This window comes from Myripristis murdjan, chromosome 3, assembly GCF_902150065.1.
Source record: "Myripristis murdjan chromosome 3, fMyrMur1.1, whole genome shotgun sequence".
Classification (NCBI taxonomy): Eukaryota; Metazoa; Chordata; class Actinopteri; order Holocentriformes; family Holocentridae; genus Myripristis; species Myripristis murdjan.
The window spans coordinates 7576894-7600386 of NC_043982.1; the positions used below are offsets into that span (position 1 = coordinate 7576894).

Consider the following 23493-nt stretch of genomic DNA (forward strand, 5'->3'; position numbering starts at 1 on the left):
CATCAGCCTTTCCACCCCCTTGCCTTTGTGAGAAACTTTGAAAACATTAGCTTCATTGGAAAAAAAGCGATCCACTACTTTGTTGGTGCAGTAAAGCAATCTTCCCGTGTGCCACAAAGCAGTGCAGGCAATTTCACACAAAATCACACCGATTAGCACACAAAATAAGATGTGGTGTTGAAACTAATACAGGCTGCTGATCCTCCTGGCATAATAATATCTCCAAATGAATGCGGTAGTGACTTAGTGATGCCCAAATGCTACAGACGGCACCTTTAAAATCCACCTCTGTCTCGTAATATCGGTTATATAAAATGGTTTACCGGTGTATGTGACCTGGTGGATTTGCCAAACAAATTTTAAGCTGCAGCAGCCCCGTTTCACCGCAACAATCACTGACAAAATGAAAAAATCTCGCCTACACCTGGCCCAAACCAGGATACACAGAAACACAGGATTTCCCACTGCAGCAGCTGCAAAAACACACGAACGGTGAGTCCACGCACACAGACTGGCCAGCAGCCACGCTGACCAGCGAACAAACGGCTGACCAACAACAAATACATGTTATCACAAACTATCTTCATGGCTGCAGCTAAAACAAAGAGATGAGAGCTTTGCAAAGATGTGAAAATATATGAGGCACGCTATCAGCTCGGTTGATACAGAGAACAACAGGGGAGTGTTGCATTGCATGTATTATTGTGTTCAGTAGGCCAATAAGCTATGCATTTATTCGGTCTTTTCATGTGACAGGAGGTAAAATAATCCTGCTCTCCCCCAAACACAGGTTAAAGGCTTCTGAAGCTCAAGTGTGGCTTGATTGTTTCAGGGTACCAATTTTTATTCATGCACCTTTGTTTTGGGAGTAGGAAGACATGAAATAAGCTAGAAACCCCACTGGGGTTTGGTAAACACAACATAAAGGTCATTCAGAGCACATGTCATTTCCTGTAGCATATCACATTATCAGCACTTAACACACTACCAGGAAAAGAAATACCGCGACTGTTGAAGCTCTTCTCTGGCAATGAAGAAGCCTTGATTTGTTTTGCCAGCACAACGGTATGTGTTACAAATACAAAAGCTTCCCTCATTAGAGGAGGCACACAGACCTGGAACAGAGGGCCTGTCATGGACTGAAAGGAAGGCTTGAGGTAGAAATTAAAATGTGACAGCTGAGAAGCACTGGCATCTCTGCAGTCACAAGAGGCCAGTAATCAAATCTTGTCCTAAGAGAAACGGTAACAGAAAACTCCTTTAAAAGGAGCCACTATGCTTAGCCAAACTACAGGTTCGGGGGGGATATTTGGGTTTAATGGCGAATTGAAATGGACTGGTTCAGTGAGAAAGCAATCATACAAAAGGTCTGAGGGACACTGCTGTTTTACTGCTTTAAAAACAAATCAATCGGTTCCTTTAAACAAAAATCACATTTTCCAGCTACAAACTCCTAAATGCTGGTCAAATTTTCCGAAAACTTTGTAGGAATGTGCTGGTGACACTATTTCCTGACAGTTTTCTGTTTCTTGTCCTGGAGATGCACAATTAAGGTGATGAAGGCATAAAATAAAAATGTGTCCACCTCCACATTCCAGAATACTGATTCTGATCCTGACTTAAGTCCATCGGTGCTGTTCAAAAACCTGAAAACTTTCTAGCATGTCCTTGACATTAAACAAGAAATCTGTCAATAAATTAATGTAAAAGACGTCAGATGCGATATGATTTTTTTGAGTCACAAAACGTGAAGCATGATGTGTAACTGTGAAAGTCAACAGCCTTGTTCCTACCCTCCTACACACTAAGACTCCCCTGGCAGGGAGCATGGAGGGGGCCAAGCAATCACTTAAATATGCAGAGTCTGACAGACCCACGGGGCACCCAGCCTTTGCCCACGGACGGGGCTCGGAGGTCTGAGCTGTGCTGTTTTTCAACAATAATTTGCAAAGCCCATTTGTACAGCGGTCATCCCTGATCCCTTGTCTCTCCCAGGCCCATGCACCCTGTGCTCTTTCCTTCCTGGCAACAGACACAGCATTAGATTAGGTGTCTGAAGTGACTGTGATAATATCTCCAGCCTCTGTCTCCCATTGGCTGGCACGATTCTTAATGGCAATTACTCATCAAAAATACTGTATCTGTACCCGTCACCTGAGGGGCCCAATCGGTGGGGGACAACAGGTTTATTTGTTCACACATGCTTTCAGATATTTCCTGCAGCAAAAATCAAAGTAAAGTCCAAATCATTTCAGATTTTCGGGCCTATGTTTTCATTGCTTTTATCCAATTTCTGGTCCAGGGGCCAATTCAATCATGCCACCACCCTAACCAAAACTCAATTAAAGGATATTAAAAAGTAATGCCTGAACAAAGAGACTAAAGAAAGAAGAAAGTCCACGGCCCAGATTTGAATCATACCAATGGAAAGGCCAAGGAAGCCAAGATTTTGAATGCTTGCGTGTGCCAGAAATGTGTCATGCGCAATTGTGTCCAAACACTAATGACTCAAACAAACAGATCTGAACCCTCACTTTACTAAGTCTCAATCGGGCCCACACTGAGGTTGCATAGCAGCACTGGCACACAAAGCCGTGCGCTGCAGTGGACGAGAAGCCAAACGGACAAATGGAAATTACAAAATCAAAATTCCATTCAAAACGTTGATGGCTGGAGGAACGGAGGCCAGCTCTTTTCATTTGTGTCAAAGCCAGATTCTGTGAGTTTTTCCTTCTTGTGCGGGGGGAACAGAAAAAAAAAGGCACACCACCAAATCATGAAAGTCAAATTAGACGTCAATCTCCAGTTGCATGTATAGCATGAAAAACAACATGTCGAAAAGAAAACATACCAATCTGATAAAAAAAAAAAAAAAAAAAAAATTCTAAGTTCCCTTATAGAAGCACTGCATGATGAATAGAAACTCATAGCTTTTGCCATCTGTCTCAAATCTTCTGGGTCATGTCAACATTTTGGTGTATTTATCTGAACTCCAGGGTCCTGCAAGTTGTTTTGGCAGAGGAGGCTCTCACCACATCAGCCCCAACAGGCTCTGAGGCAAAGGAACAATAAACACACAAAATCCAGGGCACCGCCTGGTTTCACACAGGCATGACCCTCATATCGTGGAGGGGCAACCTTCTCTGTATGACTCAAACAGCATGCTATGAACAGCAATCACAATGGCATACACCAGAAAGTAGGTGACTGAACTACTGGGCTTCTAGTCCTTTTTTTGCGGACTGCTTCATGTTATTAACGGGGAAAAAAAGTCTTAAATGCCAAGTGAAGCCCAGGAAGTCAGATTATTAAGCGTGTTTTCACACAGAGGCTCGCTCCTTGCCATCTCTCTCAAGATCCAGAAAGTCTCTCTGTCATTTCCTTCCTGACTCACTGCTTTTCCTTTTTCCTGTTTCCAGTCGCCTGCTACATCAGCACCTTACAGCTATGCTGGGAATATACAGTGCTATCATCAAACACACAGACTCCTGTGGGAGTCTTTACTTTCAAAAACAAGCCTAAGGGGAAGTGCTCTCTGGGCTACACAAGTTTGATGATCAGACCGTAAGACTTCAGTTCACAGAGAAAATGGACTGGCAGAGATTAGTCAAGAGCAGGTGGGGATTTGGCTGTGAATGGCTCAGGCCAGAAAATGAACTCTGTTTAGGTAAGAGTGTCAGAGTGAAGGCGCCGTGGAGAGAGCTGGGTTACTGTGGGTGTGGAGACTTGGGTGTTGCACTGGGTGTGGGTGTGCGATCAATAAAGCTAGGAAATTAAAAATGATTTGGGATGCAGGTAATGGCATGATAACAATGTGGGTGTGACAGGCACGGTGGACTGTGAGTGAAACATGACAGAGCTGGAAATTATCGCTGTGAATGAAACAGGATGGACGCCAAGTCAAACACAGTTATGATTGTTGTCAGAGCTCTCCCCTCAATCACCTGTGCTTGTGTTAAAATTCCTCCAATATTATGACTACTGCCAAAAAATACAATTCTTAACTAACAATTCTGACACACTCTATAGTCTAAAACTTATTCAAAAACCAAACCAGACAATAACAGGCACTGATTAGGGTGCAGACCCCTAGCAACAATCATTTGTGCCAAGCCGGATCACATTTGTCATTATTCACAGATTACATCTACAACATGGAAAACAATGTGACAAAACATCTGTCCTCTGTGAACATAATATCCAAAACTCCATAAATCCATAACTTCCAACGACTGTGATCTTGGAGGAGGTCTGTGCTGTTGCTGTTGTGGTGCATCAGTAAAGTCAAATTACCCAGATATATGTGTGAAACGTTATCACAATTAGCATATGGATTCTTGAGTTGTAGCTAAAAACATTTTTTGTGAGGCCACGGGCACCTTGACCTTTGACCAGCAAAATCTAATCAGTTCATTCTTGATTCCCTCGCAGCTTTTCTGAGATACTGTGTCAAAGAGAGTGAGATGGATGGACACCAGCCCCGAAGCCTAGAAAGATAGGCTATTTTTATGTATCACATCTGGTTTTTTTTTGGCATATCCAGATTATATCCAGATTGATTTCGAAAAGTCTGAACAAATAAGATCTAAACCACATTTAGAGGCGGTTTGAAATGCGATCACAATCAGATTTCTACAGATGTATCTTAGTTCGGACACTCTGATCACTCGAATTGGATTTCAAACTGTCTTTTGCGTCACTCGCAACATGACACACAACGACGTCAAATCCAGAGTGACGGAAGCGCAGGGCGGCTGAGTCCATGCTGCTGCTAGCAGAGCGGTATGAAGGACAACATACAGACAACAAACAGACTGCGGACAGACACTGAAATAAACTGTCTGACATCACTTTGGGGGAGTCTTCCGGAAATTTGTCATTCCTCTGTGCTGGAAAGCCATGTCACCGGCGTATTTAGTTATTGACGCCTACATTATTGCCATAGCAACCCGTGTAGATAGGTTGTTTATGTCTGGACACAAATCCGATCTGATCACTTGCAAATAACAGTGGAGGCAGTCTGTCTTTAAGACCAGATTTGAAAAACAAATCCAATTTGCCTGCAGTCTGAGCAAGGCCTTAGTTTCCCAAGAACCCCCTGCCAGCTGAATCGACTGGTCAACCAAAAGGGGTCATCTGTACTGGATGCTCTGAAATGGTGTGACTGTACATAAAGTGATAAATCCAGGGTCTGGTTCAAGGGTTAGGAGGGAAAACTAAGCCTGAGCCCCATTAAAGTATTATATTTACTCAGAGTCACGGACACCACGGAGAGTTGGAGGCAGCAGCCTGAGGAGGCACGGCACAAACGATGGTAGCTCCTCCCCACAGGTCAAAGTTGGTGCAGAGAAGAGAAGAGGGTGCGCATTCTCCACACTGCCCCAAACATTCCTCAAAACAAACCCTGCTCTCTCTTCTCACTGCACCTCATCTGTCCACATTTTTTAGATTCCAGCATTTCGTGCTGGTGTGAAAGATCAAATCCGCCACAAAATTCACACCACTGCTTATGCAAGAGAACAGGATGAATTCATCCAGGTACGTGCCGTTTGTAAAAAACAAGAGCATGATGTGCTCTCACGAGGCGTTTGAACTCCACACATAAAAATTCCACACATTTCAACTCAATGAAAACACAATGCACCCTTCAACTTAAGACACAAAATAGCCCCCACCCCACCACTCTTTTAAGAGGGATGGCCGCGCATCCCCTTTCCACGGCATACTGACCCACTTATTCAGCATATCCCAACCCCCGCTGCTATTATTGTGCGAAACAAGCTCATCATTCATCATGCACCGAGGTCCACAATTACCCCCACTCTTTCAGAGCGCCAAAAGAGGGGGAACACAAGGCAACTCAGGAACGACAGCTCATTAGATTAGTGATGGCCTGCCACTGCAATGAACTCGTCGACAGAGCAATGTGGTGCTCCAGTTTCCAGCATTCTTCTGTGCATGGGTCGCTCTGATCGCTGCAAACGTCAGGGCCACACGAAGGGGGAAGCAGCATTTCAGATGGAGGCTGGGCAGATTAATAAAAAGATGCAAAGTTTGCATGGGCTCTTTGTTTCCTCTGTCTCTCTCTGACACCCAAACACAAAGTTGTACGATATCTGAACTCTGAAGTATTGTTGAATTTCCTTTGTTAATGCCTGTAGCTCGGGCTGCTGGCCACTCTGCAGCCCAGAAACCTTTTGGACCTAATAGGCCACCGTGATTCATGATGATACAGCTCTTATTTTACTTTCCTCTAAGATTTGTTTGAGCATCTTCTGAGAACAATATTAGAACATATATTACTGATAAAGGGCATTCATCAATTTCAATTTCATCATGTTTTTTTTTTTTTCCCCCAATATCTCACCAATCCAAACCAAAAGCACGCTCTTTTGTATGCCAACTCATCTGGCGCACATCTGTTGCACAACAAATACAAGACGATCTGAAACAGACAGGCTCATACCTCCAAAAATACATATTTAGGTCATTTTGAAGGATGATTTTTTCCCCCCTCTTTCTTTATTTATGAGCGGCACATATTAAGGGGATAAAGCAGCGAAGGTGTCACTGTGAGAACGAATCGGAGCTCGTGTGAGTGCTTGATGTGTTTACGGAGAGGAACAGGGAGAAGAAAGCTTAACCCACATAGCAGACAGAGCATCAACGGGAGGTATTAGCAACGAGCCCAAAATAACGAGAACTCCATTATATCCTTCAAAGAGACACAAACAATGACTTCATCTCGTAGCGTGTTTACAAAGCACTGGAGGTAAAGCCCAGATGACACGCTCCCCCGGGGGAACACTACCTCGGTCGGACACGAGGAAATGGTCTCATTGAGCCTTGATGCCGAGTGCTGCGGCGCTGTGGAGAGCCAGCGGCCCCGCAGGAAGCCCGGCACAAGGAGGACTTCCACTCTTTGAAACAAACAGGACACACATGAGCCACACAGTCACCCACTCCACACAATGTCTCTGCAGGCCTGTCAGTGCTATATTGTCTCCCTCCATGCGACATCCCTCACTTCATCTGATCTTACTCGCCTCCATTTTTGCTCTGTGTTAACACGTCTGCTTTCTTCCTTGTATCTTCATGTGCCGTACAAATATGCTTTTTTTTTTTTTTCTCATGGCTACAATTCATCTTCTCAGTGCTTATCCTGAATCTCAGGCAGCTCGTACAAAATGCATGTGCGTACACAGATCGATACTTGTCCGGCCTCATCAAAAATTATGCTCCAAACTTCAAACTGGTTTTCCTGTGGAACCTTCTCCCCCTTGCGAAATCCGCTTCACCTTCGGCTGGGTAAACAGAATGCAGCGTGTTCCCATGAAAACTGATGACAAGATAACTTCAGCAGCCAGACAGATGAGTCTTGTTTTTCTTTTATCCATTCGCCCAGTTGGCTCGGTTTGACTGTTTGAACTCAAGCTGACTTTTATTTTCACATACTGTGTGTAGGGGGAGAAAGAACAAAAAGGAAAAAAAAAAAAAAAAAAAACGATTCCATGTGTATTGTAGATGAGTGTCGTGCACATTTTCTGTATCTGTTGATCATCTTAGCCGGCCTGTTTTGAGCAAATGTATTCAAATCTGTGAAACAATTTTTATTATGGCAGCGCAATTACATTATCATTAACAAATGGGTTCTTTAGAGCTCTTTATTATCTATGCTTCCCCGCTAGCAGGCATGACCAATCCCATTTTAACAGAAAAGCATGGAGGCTCTGGTTTATAACTGAGCGCTGCACACACACGCAAATCCGGGCTATAACGATCACATGATAAAAATCTGTGAATGCGCGTGTATGACTGCATTTTAAAAGGTTAACAAATACATGGGAGGAACCTTGTCCAGAGTAAACAGATTGTTGTGTTGTTGGGTTATGGATGTAGCAGTGACAGCAACCGAATGTGGCCACCAGGGCATCAAACACAATAAGTGCTGTGCAGTCGTGTGAAAGGGAGGATTTTGATTTCCAGGCAGTGATGTATCATTTTGAAGATTGTAGAAGGTCACAGTAAAACTTTTTTTTTTTTTTTTTTTTTTTTTTTTTTGCGGTACCCATTTCTTGGCATTTGATCTTGAAAATTTCATGCAGAAATTGTACAATCTTACGTTTGTATTGTACCCAAGGGAGATTGCGCTCTTTGCTCCCTCCCCTGCAAATCCTCGCTGCACAAATACACAGATAACACAAATGTAATTCACGGGGACAAGGCTTTTTTTTTTTTTACTTATTCTGGATACATCAAGCCTATTATGTCTGTTAACAAAGACGAGGTGATATTCTGGGGTGAAAAAGGTGTAAATAATGTCACTTCAAAGCAGCCTCGAACCTCTGGTGCCAAACATATGGCACAACTTCCAATGCAAAACAAACAGAGCTACAGTTCCCATGGTGCAGCACTTATCTGCACACAGCCTCTGACAGGGTGTGTTACCGGAGTGGGGGAAGGGGACAGTGGAGGAAACCAGGAGGAGGGAATGCAGGGGGTGTAAAACTGTGTGTGTGTGTGTGTGTGTGTGTGTGTGTGTGTGGGTGGTGAGTGGAAGGGGGCCTGACAGAGAGGAGGCTGATTACCTGTTTGGCCTCGTCCAAAGACGTCTGCAGCCTGCTTATCTCCTTTTCATACTGCTCCCTCAGCCTGTCCACCTCCTGGTCGTGAGTGGCCACCTCCTCCTTCAGGGCTCCCTTCAGAGCCGTCAGCTCCCTCTCGCGCCTCCTCAGCACCTCCTCCTGCTCCTCCTTGGCCAGGAGGACTTCCTGCATCTCCACCTTCAGCTGCATCAGGTCCTGAAGAAAACAAAGAGACGAGGACACAAAGAGGCTCTCAACTTTTGTGTTACGGCAGCAGAATTCACTGTCACACGCGCAGGTTCAATTGTGCGCCCGAGCCACTGATCTGACCTTGACCGCTGGGCTTTTATCAGGTCGCACTCTGATAAGGACGACTTTCTTTTCCAGCACAGCCAGGAATAAACAATAATGAGAGGATCTATTACCTATATATGTTAACTCCGTACATCCAAACATCCCACAGCGCATTACTGAGCTTAAACCTTGGCCACTTTCCAGCAACAATAATAATAATATCAAAAAAAAAAATTGAATCAAGTATTCAGAGTGACCAGGAGGTGTTGGTTTACAATAAAGGTTTGCTGAAACTGCATTGTGTCTGTGCCTGAAGATATAATGTGAAGACTAATGATAGATATGGTTGGCTGTAACAACTCCACATAAGTTCATTCTGTGTTAGCCCGGGGTCGAGCATGTGAAATGTTCACTCACTGCTAACCTGGCCTTCTCTGTTTTGCTCTGGATGCCAACTGGAAAACACAGAATACACTCGGTGGACTTTTGCAGCCACATTGTGCTGCTGAGCAGAAGGTTAGCAGTTTGAACACGGCCGACGGCGAGAGGCGAGCGCCAAGCTGCTGCCAGCGGCCGTCACCGTGACGCGCTCTCGAAGCCTAAAGGGTTATGGGTATGAGCGGGAAAGCTGGCAGCCGCGTCGTTCCCTTTCTTCTGCGAGAGCGGGGAGCGCCGTGCCTTACCGCCATAATGGAGTCTTTCTCTCCGTCGGCGGCTGACTTCTTGGCAACGTCCAGCTCATCGTGCATCTCTGACAACTGGTCCTGCAGGTCTCTGATCTCCGTTTGGCACTGCTCCCTCTCCATCTTCACCTGGAACAGCCTGGCAGACCACACAGCGCCCACAGAGTCACAACACAGCACAGGTACACATGTGCACACACACACACACTAACACCTGAACCCTAATTCACACATACAAATGGCAGCACCTGTGCTGTGTCTGGATCTTTGGCCGACAGACCACGGAGGTTAAAAGAGATAATTTGAGAATATTCCTGAGAATATTTTAGGGAGCGTTCAGACACAGGATAGCCACTAATGTTGAAACCAAACCTCCTCCACACTGTAACACCACGGGGGCGGGGAGGGGGGGAGGGGTGACAAGTGCGAAAAGGCTGCTCAAATAAATCATCCCAGAGTGACACCGACTGTTTCACGAAGGATCTCTATTCCTGTTGTAATGGAGTGAGAGCAGCTAAGATATCTCCATCACTGACTAGTTTAACCACATGTCTGTCAAAGTCCATTTCTATGAGCTCATCCCGAGAGACAGCAAGTACCGGCCTCTGGTGAAACTACACCAAGTAATCAAAAGACAAAGAAGCCACAATGAAAGTGAATCCTCCTGGATCCTATGAACAGCAGTGGAGAGGAAAATAAGACCCATCACTGCGGCGAGAAACACAAATAAAGATGTCTAAACAAAAGTGTACTCAATAGCATTCAAGAGGACAACATGCCTCACGCTACACAGCGTAAAAAATCTTTCACTCAAAAGGTCAAAATGAAACCCGGTGAATCTCATCAAGCACAAGCAACAAGCCACAGATATTGGCAAGTCAGCGGACGCTGTCATCACCGACTCCAGGCTGAGAGTCACCAGGCAAAAAAACAATGGAATTACAAACCGGAGAGCAGGAAATGGAGCAGAACCGGCCATATTGTCAGAAAGAACGGCAGATAGATCAGTCGCCGAGCGCAAACTAACATGGAGGGCGAGGGAAAAAAGCAAACCACCTGCAGGAGCAGCACAAACCCAGATATGAGGATGGCGTGATTGACAGTCTGTGCCACACTTACAAATCGGGCTGCTGTGGGCTTCAGCTCGGGGCCCTGGAATTATGAATTACTCAAGCAGAAAGAGAAATTGGCCCTCTTTTAGCCGAGTAATTCCAGTTGTTAGATTGTGCCCTTTAAATCCAATTCACAACATACTTCTCTCTAGCGCTCATAATGCCAGATGCTGTTGAGGCTTTGGTTGCTGTCCATACTCCATCCATAAAGTTTGGCATCACACACACTCTGTGCGGATGGGCCACTTGCTGTTCTTGTGTTTTAGTGGCTATTCAAGTATAGCCTGCTCCTAAGATTTGGCATTGCACACTAGTTTTCGTGCGGTCTGTGGCTTTTCTTCATGTTCTTTATGCCAATATCATAATCCATCGTGATACATGTATTTCTGGTTGGAGCAGTTGTGCCCTCCCGCCCCCAAGTCCAGTCCTGCACATGGTAACAACTTGATTAAATGACACGGGACAGAAGGGAAGAGAAAAAAAAAAAAATGAGTTCTGAGATCAATCTCTGAAAAAAAGTCAGGATTCAAACTCTGATCAACTCTGAATTCTGACTTTAACCTCAGGGCTGCTCATTTTCTGGACCTGCCACCCGCTCTCGTCACTCTCCACTTACTCCTCTAGTGTGGTCTGGAGCTGAGCCTCAGTTTTGGCCAGCTTCTCCTTCAGACGCTTGCACTCCTCCTCGCTCTGCTCCAGCTCCTTCTGCAGGTCCTTCAAACCCGCCGCCGTCTTCTTCGCGGCCTCTGCTTGACTCTTCTGATCGTCAAAAACACAAATAAATAGGAATGCACACGTTTTCTCGCAAATATATACACTCATACACTAGAATTTCTTAGGAGAGGAAATGCATTCGTATCATACTTAGGCATTGTTCCAGCTTGTGAGGGCGTTCTTAAGCTATGCAGAGAAGCCTTTCTGCAGTTAATCATTTATCTCTGCTGCACTGAGCTATTGGCAGTTCCAAGATTAGTTTATCTTATAAACTGAGAGTCAGGATACTCTCCAGTCAACACATTAGGAAATAAACTAACAAAGATGACAGACTTCATGGATAATTCTAGTATTTTTCAACCTGGGCCCTATTTTCCCACTTTTGGGGTCCAAATGACCGACAGGGACAAAAATTTTTGGAACTGGTCCAGTATTGAGCGAGAGTGCTTCAGCCAGCAGCCACAAAACAGGCTGCAGTGAAATCACATGGGGCAAGTTCACCCTTCAAATTACACCCACTAAAAGTCCTTGTTTTTGCCACTGGCACTGTCCGATTATTGTAAGTGTTTGACAACATTATGGAAAGGAAGTTTCTAAAAAATAACAATGGCTTGTGTTTGCACATTTCCGCACTGTGGCAGCCAAATGACTCACCACACTCCATGCAGCTTTCACGGACTACCTCTATCGGATAGGGACACACCGAAGTTGCGGCTAGTTGTGCTACAAATGGCTCCAAACACTGCTGTCCGCACACTGAGCCTTGCACACCACCGGGTCTTAACTAATTTGACCGGGATTACAACCGCCAGCCAGAGAGGAGAGGAAATCCCACAGCGAAGCATTTCTGCTGTTCTGAGAGCAGAGAAACCTGCTGCAGACGGAGTGCAGGTAATGTTATTAGATGCAAAAGAAAATGCCTGTCTCTGTAGGGACCCTTTCCATAATGTTGTCAGACACTTTCATGGCAGCCAGCTGAAACGTTCTTGCTCAACACTTGACCGATTCCAAAAACGTTTGTCCCTATAAGTCATTTGGACCCCACAATGAATTCTTCTTGAAGTCAGCGACTGCTGTCAGAAGCACAGCATTGTCTTCAGGCAGGTTGGTGTGCATTACCGTGCTTTGTTCCTCAAGCTGTCCCTTCAGCTCAGATATTTCCCCCTCCAGCTTAGCATTCTGTTCCTGCAGTGCTTTGGTCTGGGCAGCAAGGTCAAGGGACTGGTGGAGGAACATACACATTTTCTTTATCTCTTACCGATCAATTCTAAATAAAACAGACATGAACTGGATATTTGAGCAAACTCTTTCACCTTCTCAAAATCGACCATAATTGAGTGACATCTGAGGAAGGACTCGGGCATTAGCATTGTGATCTTTTTTTTTTCTAGATGGTTAATATTCAATTGCTGACAGTGTCCGCTGCGCAAAGCAAACACTGGCTGTGTGCTTTGCATGCTCGCACAAAGCTAAAGCCTCAGAGCCTGAAATAATAAGCTCACAGATATTTAACTGTTTGTGTAGCCCAGTTACAATCACACAACAAAGTCTCACTTTGTTGTCGGCCTGGACGCTCCCTGAGGCCCGCGACTTCAACGTCTGAATCTTCTCAAAGACAAGGTTGACCTTTCTCTTGGTGGTGTCATCGTTATCGTTGCTTCTGCAGACACACACACACACACACACACACACACACACACACACATACATACATGCAGGTATGTTAACACACTCTGGTAATGAAAGGTCAAAGACCCCTCTCAGTGCATGGTGGGTCAGGAATTAATTCCTGACTGTTCTGGGAACAAGGAACCTCATTCCCAGCTCTCGGTGGGTCAGGACGGATAACACTGCTTTGATGTGTCACCTTGCAGCACAAACAGCTTCATTACACCCATCCACTAACTATGGAAGAATTAAAGGGCCCTGCACAAAACATAGGAGGAAGGGGGCATAATCCCATTCCATTACCTGGTAAGATTATGAACAGGACCGAGAGCCATAAATAGAAAGGATGTGTGATACTGATTGATTGTGGCATTTTTTTTTTTTAAATGGTGTATTACATAGAAGCAGTTGATTCATTGTTTTAAAATAAGTGTTCTAGCAAAAACTGCATTTTCACCAAACTTTTGAAGTAAAGTTTTTTAACTTAAATGAACCTGTGTCCCTTTGATCACCATTTGTTTGAAGCTGTGGACACATGTAATGAACACATTTTGTTTAAAAAAAGAACAAGAATTGTGTTATACTATATATAGCAACCAATAACAATCCAGTCCTATCAGCTGAAACCCTCCTATCTTCAAAATGTCAACTTTTCAGGAGCTCAGAGTAGCAGCTTTGTTTCTAGCTTGACCACCATGCATTTCTGAGTTTATCTAATGGGATTTAAAAGCTCAAGGACAGCATCCTTCAATGCTTCAATTGCAGTGAAAACATGACCACTGCCAAAAAAACCGGAGCTACAGTGTTTTCAAGACAAGCACGATGTATCATCTCAGTGAATCACACAGCTGACAGAGAGAGCCCAAACTCCCCCGCCTCCCTTTCCCTCTTCCAGATGATTTTCATTAAACCTTTATAACCCCTGTTGCTGAATGTTTGTCTTCTGGGCCTTGGGAATGTAGCTGAGTTTCAGCCCAGTACTTCCATCTGCGTTTCCTTTCCTTTGTCCTGTGACTCCTGACCTGTGGCCTGACACACCCAAAGCAGTTTCCTGTTCATTTCCCACATTATCCACGACTCCAGCATATGTGAAATGAAGGAACCTGCAAATTCTGTGCTTTCAAGATTCACAGCAGAGAATTACGCAAAACTAACCACCGATTCAGACAACCGTGTGCAAGCTGACAGATACTGGTTCGTGAGAGCAAATCAGTTTACATTTCACTGGACATAATGTGGGTGCAGACCTTCACACTTGGATCCTTCAAACACCAAGTGGCATTAACTTTGTAATCCAGCATAGTTTTGGATTATAACAGTTTCTGCTTAACAAAAACAAACCGAAAGTTTCCCCCTCATTTCACTCTGCTACAAAGTGAAGGCAGAGACAGAAAGGGAGGGATAAATGGAGAGATTCTGCAGGGAAACAAACTCTAGACAGCTGAATCACTCACAGCCGGGATGGGAGAGCGGGGAGAGCACATTCCTTCACTTTTATCAGAGCCGGTCAGGCCCTGATAAAAAACACTGATGTGTTCAACATTTTCTTTTGTGCATTTTCTTGTCTCATGACTCATTACCTTACACAGTAACTTTCCACATCTTAATGCTAAGACAACAATATGCTCAGTTCATGATTCAATAAAAAGCCATGGATTCTCGCTACAATATTTTCACAATATAAGCATATAAGCCAAAATTAAATCACAGTTTAAACTGAAGATGCTTATGCTAGGCTTCTTGTTTTTGTGTTTTATGTTCATTCTTGATAAGACTGAATATCTTGTACCTTTAGCATGAAACTATGATGATGTCGAACTATTTAATCTTATTACGACACCATATAATTTTTTTATGTGTATTAAGCAGCTCACTGCAGAGCAGTAATAATACTGTGTTCATTTCTTTGGCTTGGGAGCGGCCTATAGTCAGTAAGTCCAGAGTCACTGAATACTGCGATGCATGACATCAGTCAGAAGAAAAAAAAAATATCAGTTTACACCAAAATCAACATTAATTAAAAAACAAAAAAACAACAAAGGAAAGTTCTGACATTACTCACCCATCCTTGAGGTAATTAAACAATATCTGTTTTGCTGTCTCTTCATGTGTTTGTTGTGAAAGCTCCTGCTGACCTTTTAGAAGATCAGGTGTCGCCTGAATGTACCAGGAAATGAAAAGAGAGAAAGAGTTAGATGAGAGCACTGGTAACTACAGTCTTGCTGAAAAGATTTCTTCTCTTACACTGTGTCTTTTTATAAGACTGAGCAGAGAAAGACTTGATGGGCAATGAACTGACATTAGAAGCTGAGGGTGCATTAAGTAACAGAAAGAGTGTTTGAAAAAAGCATAAGCAAGCAAGATCCAGTCGTAAAGCTCCTGAAACACATAACACAAATTGCAGGATTTTTACCTGAACATCTGTGTCTGTGCTCGGGCTTTTGCCTGAGGAGGCGGATGGTTTCGACAGGGACGTTGTAACATTCAGCAAACCCTTGCCAGATGAAGGGGCGCCATCTACACTGTCTTTACTCAGAGAAGAGGAGCGAGTCTGTGGCTTTTTGTATCCCTGGATGGAGCCGACCCCTGTAGAGATAGTACTCTGCGGGGAGCCAGGAGCACTGGCACCACGAGAGGAGGCCCTGGAGCTGGCCCTACCATCCACGGACATCACCCAGGAGTCTTGACTGCCCGCTGTCTTCTGCAGCCGGAGCTGTGAGGGCCGAAGGACATGCTCCATCGATGTGCCCTGGCTCCTGCTAAACTCATCCATGTAGTTGGAGCGTTCTCGCAGGCCGAATGGCAGGGCGCTATCCACACTGCGAGAGCGTTTCCTGTCTTCTTGACTGATCCTGTTCCTGCGCCCTGCCCTGCCTCTCCGCTGTTGGCTGCCATCTTTACCATCGAACTTCTCAATTAGCTCATCAACACCAGGAATAGAGCCTGTGTCTATGTCTCGGCCTGTACCGGGGAGGAAAGGGATGTACCGGCGGTTCTGATGCCGATTGATGGTGTCTGCATACAGGGCCTCCACCTGGTCATCTGTCACGGCTTTAGGAGTGTTGGTGGAGGGCGAGGAGAGGTGGCGGGAGCGGGAGGGCGACTGAAGAACTGGCCCGCTGGAGTCAGTCCTGCGTAGAGGAAGGACATCGGGCTCACGGCGGGTGCGCTCAAGGCTAGAGTTGGCGCTGCTTACAGAACTGGGGGATCGGCAGGACGTCTTGCTTCGCTCGCTTGCAGGACTTGACACTGTGGAGGGCTGAGGCTGGGACGGAGGCATTACCTGGTGCTGAGGCTGAGGTTTTGACACTGGCTTGGTCTGAGGTGGATTCGAGTTGGTGGTGCGAGGTTTGGACTGTGGCTGAGCCACCTGGGGTTCTTGTCTAGTCTGAGGCTGAGGGACCTGGGCAGGAACCAAGGACGGGGGCTGTGCTTGCTTGTTTTTCGGCTTAGAGAGGCCAGTCTCCGTCTGGCTCTGGGATGGAAGGTGTGTTTTTTCCTCTTGTGCAGGAACTTTATTCCGGTCAAGGCTTGAGGACTTGGTGTGGGAGACCACAGGTGCAGCAGATGTGGGAGAGGACGCCTGGTTCTGGTTCCCGGTCTCGGACAGAGAGAGAGGCCGTGACGGCAGGCTGCGGAACCCGTCGAGGTTCAGGGAGTTGTTCTCAGGGTCATACGGCTGCAGGATCTCTGGGTGCTTCTGAAAGTTCAGAAGCGTGGATGGTTTCTTTCCTTGTGAATCTGCAACACCATTTTGATGGCCGCTATGGTGCATCATCTTCTGAGACCTGTACTCCATGAAGGGGCTGTTAGAACCGGCCTCCTTGCCTCCTCTGAAGTCATATTCCTGGTAATTTTCGATGAAAGAGCCGTCTGTGTCGATGTACCCATTACTGTTAGGGTCGATATGTGACTGAGTACCCCTGTCTTGGTTGTTCAGAACTACATAGGGGTGTCCATCTATACCTTGGACGCGGATGCTGAGGCCATAAGTGCCAGCTCCATTATTGTGAGCTCTTGAGGAGCGAGCGGGCTGAGTGTAGCCCCGCTGCAGTCCACTGTTGGGAATGCCAGTCACCCTGTACGACTCCATCAGGAATGCAGAAGGAAAATAAATCCCTCTCCCTGGATCAGGTGGCCCACCTCTGCAGACGAAAATACAGACCGGTTGTATTATTAAGAAACGAGACACCATGGAGTTCAGTGTCAACAAATGTTTCCTGGATCACCGCTCTAAAGAAACAATAAAGCCAAATTGCATTTAATTATGTCAACCAATTTAATTTTCCTTTTTTTCTTGCATGCTTAGTTTGTTCAGCGAGTGCCTCCACATAGATCTCTCTGTCAAAGTGCTTATTCAATTTAGAAAAGTGAGGCAATGAACGTCACTGAGACAACAGATGCCTGGCTTGCCTATAACACCAACCTTGGTCTTAGACAAAAAAAAAAAAGAGTCAGCATTAACCGCATTCATCTCAACTGCAAATATGGCCAGGTACTGTTTAGACAGCCATAACAAGTGTGTGATTAAGAGATACGGTTTAACATAATGACTGTTTACAGTGCATGACAAAAGATATAGCTTGGACAGCTCATGAAGTATCGACAGAAAGATAAAATGCGTCATCTGTGCCTGGGAATAACCTCAGAGCTCAAAGAGTGTGTCTTCTCGAAATAACCTTGGTGGTTGGTGGATTTAGAGTGACCAAAATCAGTCTTTACATGTGTGTGTGTTTGTGTGTGTATGTGTGTGTGTGTGTGTGTGTGTCTACAGCTCTGTTGATAGCTGTAAATGACTATAATTTGCAGTCCCTGTCCCTTGGAGGAGCTTGGGAAACAGGAATGTAAAACTTGTTCCCCACAGTTCTGTCACATTTATTATGAGGGGAGGGTTTTCATTTTCATTCCATTCCATTTTGCAACTAAGTTAGCAATCACTAATGTTACTTTCTGTTTGCGTCCAAACCTACCAGCAGCATTACAGGCATGCAGCTGGCAAACTCTTCACCGTTTCACCAACAATAAGGGTAAACTATCCAATGTTCTGCAAAGATATTTATGCCTGGGAAGCCAGTAAACACAAAGCCATCAGCAGCCACCATGTGTGTCAGTGGACAATGGGCTCTTAACAGGTTCCTGTTTGCCTGGCTGATAATGTCCCATTTCAGCTAATGTTACAGTACCAAGATAAATTGCGATGGCTCTGCAGGAAGAACACTGATAAGAATGACAACAAAGACAAAAGCAGAACGTCACATTGGAGTGCAACAGCTTAAGACTGTGGAAAACCCATGACCTCTTTTTCCAAAAACATGAGTCAACAGTGAATATAGTGGAAAAAAAAAAAGTGAATATAGTGAGGTCACGTCCACAAAACATGAATTTGACAAGCAGATGATTGTTGCGGACACTGCCTCATACTTGTCAACCTGCACAGACGCTGAGACAAGAGCAAGGCCAAGGTAAAGCATTTAACGTGCTTTGGAGGACAGAATGAAGCTTAAGCCCACACAATAGACTCTTTCATGCAAAGCGTCACATGTATCCGACGCACAAGGGCTCCAAGGTGTGTGCAGCTTATTTTCCTCCCATTGTACTCTTTTCTGCGAGGGAGGAAACCCTCGCTGGGCCAACATCTCCCTCTGTGCTCCACAAGTTTGCACCACTCTGAACCCTCCTCTAAGCCCTGCAGAGCAAAGGTCAGCTAAGCACAGGTTAGGATGTCAAGGTGCAGGCTTTGATCTGTCCAGGGGAGCCTCAGCAAAAGAAAGGGGGAGATAACATTATCCAGCCCACATGTGCCAGTTGTCCGGTGAGAGTTCCCATTTAACATATGAATATAGGAGAGTGAAAATGGCCATACTAATAGAGCCACATTTACCAGAGTGGGAAAATGGAGCCATTTCAGTTTCCAAAAAGAAAACTAGACATGCAAGTGTAAATAAACAACATAAAATAACATCATGTGAATGGGAATTTAGATTCATTATGCTGTTAAGAGCTTAACTGCGGTGACTGTGTGTGAGCAAACATCCAAACTCAGCATTAAACAAAAAACAAACACGAAAGTGATCATTCAATCACACAGTGCATCAGAGGAAAACCTAACACTAACAATAAGAATTTCATAGGAGGAAAGAGCAGCAGTGCATGGTGGCTTGATGCTGTTTGTGGCCATTTCCCATCGCTGCTCAGTGCAACAGGTGGCAACGCTTCTACTGCACTCCTCCAGGATTTACCTCCAAACTTTGACTGTCCACCACCGCAACAACTTCAGTGCAAAGTCGACTCTCTTTCAGAGGTGAAATGATCACTGAAACTACTTTTCCCCCCGCAAAAACACAGAGCGCAGCTGAACGCGCTCACATTCCCCGCATTATTAGGATGATTTGATTACAATGAGAACTTTTACTCACCAGCGTCGCTTAATCTCGCTCAAATTACGCAGATTACAGAAATCAAACTTCAAAAAATGTATCTTTTCGGAAAGGGAAGCTTTCGCCACCCCACCCCGCAGAGATTTCTAAGTTATTTAGGCTTGTCCTGTTTGGTGAGGGAGTACAGTCAGTTGAGAAGGACGTCCGACCAAGCGACGCTCCTCGGGGCTCCGCCTCCTCCGCCAGCGACACAAACCTGCACAAAACAGCCCGAACAAACCAGCGATCCTGGACCAGATTTTTAAAAAACACCACCAAGGATTCCTCCTTTCTTTCTCACACAAGCCCTGCACTTTCCCAGGCCCAGCTCAACTGTCTCAGAGCAGCGGATCAACCTGTTGGGAGAACAGTCCCAACCTCCTGATTAATCAGTTTTTACATTATTCACTTAAGAAAGAGGCGGTAGTTTCTTCATGGTAGGAATGGCATGAGTCTATTGGAGAACACAACTTGCCCTTGCAGTACCACCACCAAAAAAGTGAGAACTTATTAATTTTCTGGTGTGACTCAGTGTATTGCTGTGTAGGCTTACAGTAATCCTATTACAAATGTTGCAATATCATAACAAAATGACGTATTATAGGAATGCTATAATAAAAAATGAATAGTGTTAAGAGCCCAGAGGAATCTGATTGTGATGTTTTTACTTTACGACCTCCTTTCACACCAGCTTATCATCAGCAGCAGTGAGCACACACACACACACACACACACACACACACACACACACACACACACACACACACACACACACACACACACACACACACACAGATGGCTGCAACAGGCTGCGGAACGCCCCGGGAACATGACAGGTACCTGCACACACCCTCACCTGCAGAGCGCTGAAGGTTACCCGCACTCTGCAAACGTGCAAGTAACGCTGCAAATTCGCCTTTAAAAAGCGAGAGCGTCATCTAGTGGATAGTTAACAGGCCGACCTGAGTGCAGCTCGTTAATGAGAGGCTCAATCAGCATCCAGCAGAGACACACAGTGTTCCGGGGAGCGTCTAGGTGGGATTGGTGCAGAGGGACATGGGCAGGTATGGTAATAACACAGCAGGACAACGGGGCCACTGTGCACCAAATACACTAATGTACACCATACATATGTATAACAGACAGCAAACTGGATGTGTCATGCATACATTCAACATGGTGCAACACTGGCGACATGACTGCAGAGGCAGAGGGAGGGAGGGGATGCAGCAGAGTGAGGGGCAAAGTGTCGCATGGAATACTTCTATAGTGAGCTCGGGAAGAAGCATTATATTATTATTAATAATAATAAATAACATATGGGATGGTTTAAAGCAGGCAGTAGTACGATTGCAGGCAGTTTTAACAGGTGGTGAGTGGGCTGAGGTCTGAAAGTAAAAAGAAAGATCATTAATCACATTTACCTGTGAGAGATTTCTTTGTTTACTCTCCAGCTGGTATAAAAAGGCACGTGATAATATAGATTATTGATCTTGACGTAGTTTAAGGAGTAAACAAGTCATTGCACCTGCAGTCAAATAAATCAAAATACATTATATAAAGTCTTTTATTTGGATAGATTGAGAAGGAGACATTTTTAAGTGATGTGATACTGCCTCGTATATATGGCTCCTTATCACTTTAATTTCTGTACTGTGGGTAGATATGTATGTGTGTGTGTGTGTGTGTGTGTGGGGGGGGGGGGGGGGGGGGGGGGGGGGGCATTTCATGTACAACTTGTGTATGTAGGCTGTGGGTATGCATGTATGTATGTATGTATGTATGTGCATATGTATGTATGGGCATGGACGTTCATGTTTTTCTTTTTATATAATGTAAGTATTTATATGTTAAATTCTTATTATTGCGATTATTACTGTCCTGTAACTGGACAGTGACATTATATGAAATTTTGTGGGTCTGTCATATTTTCATGTTCCCTTTGCTGACCAGTCCTCATAAGTTTTATTTTTATTTATTTTATTTTTAATTATTCTTTTATTTACTCTTTTTATTGCTGATTGCATGTCTACATTCCTTTGCTGACTAATCCTAATAAATTGTATTATTTTATTTACTTTATTCTATTTATTTATTTACTTACTTTATTTATTGCTGATTGTGTGTCTACACTCCTTTGCTGACCAAGCCTCATAAATTTTATTATTTTTATTTTATTTATTTTTTTATTATTATTTATTTACCCTATTATTTATTGCTGATTGTTCGTCTACATTCCTTTGCTGACCAAGCTTTATAAAGTTTAGTATTTTTTTTTTATTTTTATTGATTTACGACTGTAAGTCTACATTCCTTTGCTGACCAACCCTTACAAATTATAATATTTATTTATTTATTTATTTATTTTATGGCTGACATTCTTTGTCTTAAATAATACTAAGGGGGGAAAAATCAGCGACCCAGTACAGTACAGCAGCCAATCGTATCTGAGCTTCTAGTTCATGTTGCGGCCCTGCAGACGGACTTGACATGCGGTGACAGGATCCAGCGCAGCTCTGTTCACCTCTCTGGGTGGTTCACACAGCTGCAGCGCAGCGTGGGCCTCCCGCTACCCGGAGCAGCTCTGCTCATGTGGGGGAAGACAACAGCTCCGCTCGCCAGTAAACCTCCTCGGCGTGTCGCTCCCTCCAGCAAGGCTTCAAGTGACCGCTAAACTCCCCGGCTGCTCCGTGAGCCCTGTCACCGGTGCAGACAGTGCGGGCTGCAGCGGAGGCCGCAGCTGACCCTGTGCCTTGGTACTGGCCTGCTGTTTGTGTGTAGGCTATGTGTGTGTGTGTGTGTGTGTGTCCGCGGAGAAGGCCGTGCAGCGCCGTAACCTTTAATGTGAGCTCCGCGGCGCTGTGTCGGGTTACAGCGGCGCACAATGAGGCCTCTGTTCCCCGCCGAGGTGCCACAGCTGGGGCCCCCGAGCCGCCACACCGAGACACTGTGCAGGCCCTGCACTGGCTGATGACTGACACGGAGCGCAGAAATCACACGTTTACCCCCCCGGTGACTCCATGATACAGCGGGCTCCTGCAGGGGACACCAGGAACGAGACGGGAGGGATGTGAGGTTTGAAAGAATGCAGTTAAGAGCAGAAGAGAAAGCTCCTCGGTGCGGCAGGCGTGCTGTAAGTGGGAGCAGCGTTGCAGATGCTTGTAGTGTCAGTGTTTAAGGAGCAGGAGTCCCAGCGCAGGGTGAGAGCCAAGAGCCGTTCGTCAGCAGCTCCCACAGGAAGTCAGCCCTCAAACACGGTGGTCTCACTCTTCCACTAAACTTTCACACACACACTTGCTCTTTTCGCCCTGTGCGGAATATTGAAAGATGACAGTCATGATTTACTTTGCATTAGTGAGCAGTCAGCACTTTGCTCAGATTGTCACCTCCGTCGGGCCTCTCAGGATGTGATGAGCTCTCTCATGCTCACATAATGCGAAAAAGGATAATTCTGTGCAGATGTCCCGGGCCTGTGATTTCTATTAAGAGTCCTCCGGCTTCAGAGCAGCATTCAGACGCAGCACCGTCAGGAGGGACTGATTTATGTCGCAGCACAAGCAGCAGCCTGAGCACTGCAGGCTGTGGAAAGCCGTTTCCTCCCAAAGGGGAAAAAAAAAAAAAAATTAAAAATTGCATTTCAGATTTTCACAAATAGTTGCATCAGTTGCATTCCTCGACTTCGAGTTTCACTTCATCTCTGTTTTTTTCCTGCATTTACACCATGCAGGTCAAAGCACAGCCCAGAGTGAGCAAAGCCCCTTCCAAAGACAAACTCATTTGAAAAGTATAAAAAGTATACTCAAGTAATAATTCTTATTTTGTTGCTCATATTGAAAGATAAAATAAATGTATTTTCAAGATCTTTTTGGTTTTCTTACTGTTTAAACTAGATATTCATGCCTTTTTTTTCCGGCTTGAATGGCTTTCATACAGAACCTGTATGGTTTGGGCTCTTTTTCTGTGTTGGTCATACATTTAAAATTAAAATTTCAGGGGGAAAAAAGTAGGAGCACAGCACATG

General features: G+C 45.0%; 1 protein-coding gene across 1 annotated transcript in view; it reads right to left on the reverse strand.

Annotated features, from left to right (window-relative positions):
• Nucleotides 1–19750, reverse strand: part of cgnl1 (cingulin-like 1) — a 34071-nt gene extending 14321 nt beyond the window's left edge. The window contains exons 1-8 of the mRNA XM_030078759.1: nucleotides 19473–19750; nucleotides 15470–17201; nucleotides 15119–15213; nucleotides 12943–13048; nucleotides 12508–12609; nucleotides 11291–11433; nucleotides 9563–9701; nucleotides 8589–8801 (exon numbers count right to left, since the gene is read on the reverse strand). Of these exons, the coding sequence (XP_029934619.1) occupies nucleotides 8589–8801; nucleotides 9563–9701; nucleotides 11291–11433; nucleotides 12508–12609; nucleotides 12943–13048; nucleotides 15119–15213; nucleotides 15470–17149 (2478 nt within the window). The 5' untranslated portion in view covers nucleotides 17150–17201; nucleotides 19473–19750. The remainder of the gene's footprint in view (nucleotides 1–8588; nucleotides 8802–9562; nucleotides 9702–11290; nucleotides 11434–12507; nucleotides 12610–12942; nucleotides 13049–15118; nucleotides 15214–15469; nucleotides 17202–19472) is intronic.
• Nucleotides 19751–23493: the final 3743 nt, after the last annotated feature.